The sequence below is a fragment of the Anser cygnoides genome, chromosome 1 (genome assembly GCF_040182565.1).
Source record: "Anser cygnoides isolate HZ-2024a breed goose chromosome 1, Taihu_goose_T2T_genome, whole genome shotgun sequence".
Classification (NCBI taxonomy): Eukaryota; Metazoa; Chordata; class Aves; order Anseriformes; family Anatidae; genus Anser; species Anser cygnoides.
In genome coordinates this window covers 203,359,872-203,365,871 of record NC_089873.1, presented here as the reverse complement: position 1 = coordinate 203,365,871, position 6,000 = coordinate 203,359,872, and the positions used below count along the sequence as shown (strand labels likewise).

The 6,000-nt window shown below is 37.5% G+C and overlaps 1 protein-coding gene across 3 annotated transcripts in view; it reads right to left on the bottom strand.

Moving 5' to 3' along the window:
* Window positions 1–425: 425 nt before the first annotated feature.
* GRM5 (glutamate metabotropic receptor 5) overlaps window positions 426–6,000 on the bottom strand; it is a 283,179-nt gene continuing 277,604 nt past the window's right edge. For all 3 annotated transcript variants that reach the window (XM_048076446.2, XM_013178154.3, XM_013178155.3), the window contains one exon: window positions 426–4,822. In XM_048076446.2, the coding sequence (XP_047932403.1) occupies window positions 4,000–4,822 (823 nt within the window). In that variant the 3' untranslated portion in view covers window positions 426–3,999. The remainder of the gene's footprint in view (window positions 4,823–6,000) is intronic.

Sequence of the window (6,000 nt, the reverse complement as noted above, 5' to 3'; positions counted from 1 at the left end):
GCATCAGCAAGTGCTTTGTGGACTATGATCTAAGAATCTCTGGTCTAAGGTATGTGTATAAGGAAGTACAAGGAAGGACATCTCCAAAGTTATGCAATTATTTTTCAGAGCCAATTGAAAAATATAGATCTTCTTTAGTATTGCTAATATTTCTTCCCAACTGGCCTGCCAGACTGATTCACATATATTTCAGGACCATAGCTTCCAAAGATGGTTACACTTTCAGTCTTCAGGGTTCACCTCAAGCACAAAAGAAACAAATGATTTTCTGAGGTTCCTGTGGTCAAGAATGACAATATTTTCAACTTCTTTAATTCCCTTTTTGGCAGCAGCACTAAAATGGAAGGCAATTTCAAGCCATTCAGCTGATACTTGCACATTCTTTCATTCTTTAGTTATACTGGAAAGTGTTCATGATTGTAACCTTTACTTTAATACTTTAATGGATGAAAAACCTTGCTTTTTTTTTTTTTTTTTTTAAATCTTAATGTCCTTAAATGAGAGTAGCATACAAACAGCATAATGAAATCATAATGTCTGTCACTCATAATTTTCTTCTTTCTTTTATCTAACCCACTGATTTCTTTCATAGGACTTTTCAGTCTTGCAAATCTCCTACTGGGCACGTTACTGCTATGTTCAATACATGATTGTTATCTTCTTCCTCCAGAAATTTTTCCTCCCTTTGGCAAAATCCAAACATTTTTAAAGTAAAGTCATCACATTCCAGTGTGTACAATTAAAATGCATTCTAACTTCTTCATAAGAAGAAACTAATGCTGACCTAACATTCATTGAGTATAGACTGATAACAGAGGTACTATTGCAGCAGGGTCCATCCTGGGTTCCTTGTGCAATTAAAATTTCTGTTCTGGCTGATAGATAGATATACAAAAGATACAGAACTCTTCCCAAAAATGAGAGTAAGCAAGTGTTTGAAATTTGGTAGTGTAACACTAGGGTTCTAGCCTCTGAAAATATGTACTCAGACATTAGATTGTTTTGTATGTGTGCGTGTATATATATGCACACATACATGCATAAATATATCTTCTTGGCATTACAGACAAAAGTTGTCAAGAATCTCTGAGCAATAGCTATGGCCAGGATTGTGCAGAATTGCAATTTGGTAGCATAAGAGGTATATTTATGCTGTGTCATGGTTTGACAGCTTCTATTTCCCTCTCCTTTTTACTAATTTTATTTTATTTTTTACATCTCTCTGTATAATCCTTATTTCCACTGTTCATTATTTCACAGTGCAGTGAAGCCCATTTATTTCCACTTAGCAGGATAAGTAAGTGTCTACCAACAAAACAGAAGACTTCAGAAATGAGGACCTATAAGGTTAGGGAAAGTTCAGGTTGAAGAGGGATGTAGTAAGGACATTAGTGAACAGCTTGAAGTATAAGAGAATGTGTACAATTAGAATTCCTTTGAAATTCACATTAATTATCTCATCACAGTCCACATATATCAAAAAAATATAGCACTGATGGGAAACATACATTATCATATGAATCTGCCATGAACAACATTTAAGTGGTCTAGACTCCCTATATGAGAACGTTTGTGTCATAGGCTGATTGGGCATGCCCTTTCCTTAAATGTGGGTTGTAACCTACGAAAGAAGATGCTTTCTCCTAAAGATGTGGGCAGCTAGAAAACGGTGAGACATGCTAGTACTCTGAACCAGTAGGGCAAAAGCAAGCTCTGGTCTGGAAACTATACAGCTGCACAGAACTGATTCTATGTTAATCACTTGTGCAAGGAAAAGAGAATAAGGTAAGGAACAAGGACCTATAATCATAACTTGTATCTACCTGACTTCCAGAATAGAGCTGGGTTGTGACCTGCTGGTTCTTGCTATAGGCAAAGCTAGAAAGTGACTGTACCTGGCAAAATAAACATGCTCATACACTAGATATTGGATAACACTGCCTTGTGCAGGATGTACAGAATCCTTAGGGTATGTCTTTGAGGTGTTAGCCTGGATTCATTCATCTAGTCCTTTTTTTTTAATGTTGTTGAGAAGCAAATTGGAGTGCAACACATAATGGTGAAACTAACTTCAAAAGGAACAGAAAATGTTTGTTGCTAAAGTATGTGAATGTGCTTTCATTTTTTAATCTTTTTTTTTGTATTAAATATTTCAAATATTTGGTTTTTTTTTGGACTTGGGGGAGAGAAAATATGTATGAATTTTGATTAATATTTTTGAAGAAATAAGCTCTAAATATTTTGAAAAGAAACAAAGAAGCCTTATTTCAAGGCTTCCTTCCATGAAGCTGTTTTCTGTATAAGGCTGTGTCAACTTAACTATGAACTGAACTACGTTACTCACCACTTCATACTAGCCTTAATTAAAATAAAACAAACCCATAAAAGTTTGGCACCTGAGAACAGCTGTGTCGTGAAGTAGTGTCATGAAGCCAATACAGTGTGCGTTTAGGGCCTGACTTACCAGTTCTACTTAACTACACCTAACAAAAATTATTTAGCTTCTATTCAAACTTTAAATCCCTTCCCTGCCTTTGTCAAAAAAGTGCCATGACAGTATGAAGTGCACTAAACTGTACTACCTTCATATAGGAAAAAATAGGACTCCGTTCATTTATATCTCATTAGGTCTTCTCTGCTTTAACCTTTACTCTGTATTGCTTTGAAAGTCTTTTTTTTTTTAATTATTTTTATTTTTTATTTTTATTTTTGTCACAGTTCATAGCTGCAAGGCATCAGCAGCTAAATAAAGTTAAAATTGTTGCTTATTAAAGAGTAGCTAAACCACCTCTAAGCAGATTTTGACACAGGCTTTTTCTCTGCATATAAATTATGATTATGACAACATTTCCACTGGCAGTTAACATTCATCATAATCCATATTGGTCTCTTGGAATTCTGTCATTCAAAAAGATGGAGAAAATCCTTAGAGTGTTTACCTGTTCCTTACAAGCAAAGACTATGGGAGCCTGAATAAGTGTTTTAACTGGCAATGTTAGCACAAGAACGTCCATAAAAATGTATTAATTTCAGTAGGGAGTGCAGCTGTAATATAGCTTGGTAATGCTGCTAGAAAGAGAATATTCACCACAACAACTTGCCCTGATAAGGGAATTACAAAACAGTACTCCAGAAAATATTTTTTGCTACTTCGTTATTAGTTGGCAACATGGTGAAATAGTCAGGAAATCTTCCTTGGGTTCTGTTGCTGTGAAGGTGAATCCAATGTTAACAAATTGATTTTTTTTCAATACTGATAGAAGAGAATTTCATAAACAAACGTGTAGTTGAGAAGTCACTTGTAAAACCCTCCATATTGCAGTCACTCACTGCAAAGCTTCAGCTTAGTGTTATCCACGTATAACGTATCACAGACACAATATGCTTCAGCAAAATGTTTTGTAGTTATTGAACATACATTACTGCTTTTTGAGATCTTCTTAGAAAAAAAAAAAAAGAAAGAAAAAAAAAAAAGAAAAGAAAGAAACTTGACAGGTTGGTCCCAGATTTGAGTCTTAGAGTCTGTTAGAAAATGTACATTCAATGTTTGGTCTTCTATTCTTGATAAAAGATCAAGGTTCACTTCTGGGTAAGGAATCAGAGTAAACAAACAAACCATTGTACAGTTGTTTACAATCTAATTTCCCCCCTCCCCCATATATATTGTACACACGGTTCATTGTAATACTAAAGCAAAGCACTTGGTATGTAACTGATTTAACAGACTCCTTATAAGCCCTCAAAAATAGATTCAGTGTTTCTGAAAAGCCCATGTTTTTTTAAGGCCACGATAATCTGCCAAGAGTCATTTTGTCTTTAAAACAGCATCATTAATCTGATGTTTCCACTTATCAAGTAACTCCACTTCTTCCTCTCTGTTTCTCAGAAGATGACCCAACGCCTCTCACTCTGAGTAAACACTGGAGATCTTGAAGGCTCGGCTTGTCCCTTCACTACTTGCTTGTAGTCATTGAGATCCAATGCTTTCTTGAACTACATTCACAGCGAAGAAGAACTTTGAGTATAATCTCTGATGAGGAGGGTGTCATACTTTGGGGAGGATGGGATACAGAGAGCTGATTCAGAAACTGGAGAGCTGGGAGATGCACTTCCAGAATCAATGGAGTCTCTAAAAGGAGAAGGAGGAGTTAAAGCTACCAACTCCTCAAGGTCTTGCTTTGCTGATGGGGTCTCTGAGGTGCCTTCTTTGACGCTGTCATTTGAAGGTTTCCTCGCTGACTGTGAAGCGCCATTGACTTCAATGGAAGGAAGCGGCTGGATCTCTGCAAACGTGGTCATCGTCGTAGGGAGCTGGATTTCCCGTGGAATCAGGTATGAAGAGCAGAGAGGAGTGGCCACCATTGTCCCTGGAGTGGCTGTTGAAAGCATCATAGAGTTCAGCTCGCTGATATTGGCTGTAAAACGAGTAACCACGCTACTGATCTGCTCCATGAGGGAGCCTTGAGAGGAGCTACTTCGCTGAGGAGGCTCTGACTGGAAAGTAGGGACATCATCTTCTGTTCGGCTAACAGAGGCAGTTCTGTGGCTCACGGTGCTGACAGGTGAGGGAGTCTGCGGTCTGTACGGAGCTGGGTATTGCTCTTCTGCTTCCGAAACATCATAAAGCGTTTTGGCACTGGACTCGGGAAATGTAGCACTGCTACTGTGTCGGCTACTATCTGTGCTTTTTGAGAAAGGCTTGATCACTGCAGTTTGATTGGGGTTCTCTTTTTTGTTGATGTGGATTGATAGCCTCTGCCAAAGGTGTGCTCCTCTGCTGCTTTTCTCATTCTGGGCCCAGGAAACAGATTTCCCATTAGAGCTGTAAACAGAAATGAGATCAGATGGTAACTTGCATCCAAGTTAAAAGTATAATCAATGTACCTATACCATGGATATGTGTTATCCCAGAGTTCACATTTATTATAAAGCTGACTGTAATTTCATCTCTCCGTATCTATACCTATAAAATATCTATCTAAATCTAGATCTATATTTATATCTACCTACATCTACATCTATATCTATCTATATCTATATCTAATCTATATCTATATCATGTATACCATCTATATCATCTATCTATATCTATATCTATCATCTATATCTATATCTATATCTATATCTATATCTATATCTATATCTATATCTATATCTATATCTATATCTATATCTATATCTATATCTATATCTATATCTATATCTATATCTAATCTATCTATATATAATCTATATCTATATCACCTATATCTATATCTATCTATGTCTACCTATTGCAATATATTTAAATCTATCATTTATACTTATATGTTCTGGAAAAAATAACAGAGTGGGCCAGCTTATTGCACAGGCCACTTGTGCATCAAACTACTCTGTGCTAGTTCATGGCCACTGCTGACCCCTCTGATGCTGCCCCTGGGGCATGGTTGGTGCCTGTCCTGGTGGACGGAGCAGCTTGGTGGTTTTCCTTCTGTTGGACTGGTGTCATGAAGGGGGACTGTGGGACTGAGGGCTGCATGGAAGAGTGAGGAAAAAGAAGGTAAATGCTTGAAGGGAATAGGTGGGAGACTTGGACTGGCTTGGCTGCAGGGAACAGTTATGTACAGTAGCCAGGGAGCATTCAGTGGTAAGGAGTTCAGTGTAGGGCTCTGACCATGGCTTGTGGTATGGGGTGAGGGTTATAGATTGGGATATGGAGAAGTGTAGTCTGTTATGGCTGGGAGCAAATTTGTTTATAAGATTGGAATTATTGGACTGATACTCAGAAAGTGTCTATACTGGTTGTGTGTGGAGAAATGTTTCTGGTGGGTGACTTCTTGGTAAAAATACTTGACAGGTTAGCCACCACTAGTTTAAAGAAGCTAATTTTTTAATTGCAGGTCAGCTCAGAGAACGTCTTTCAAGAAGGAAAGAAATGATGGAGTATCAAGGTATACACATAGTTTCTCATGGTGGCCTGAATTTGGAGACAACAATAAACATTTTACTTTACGCTCCTCC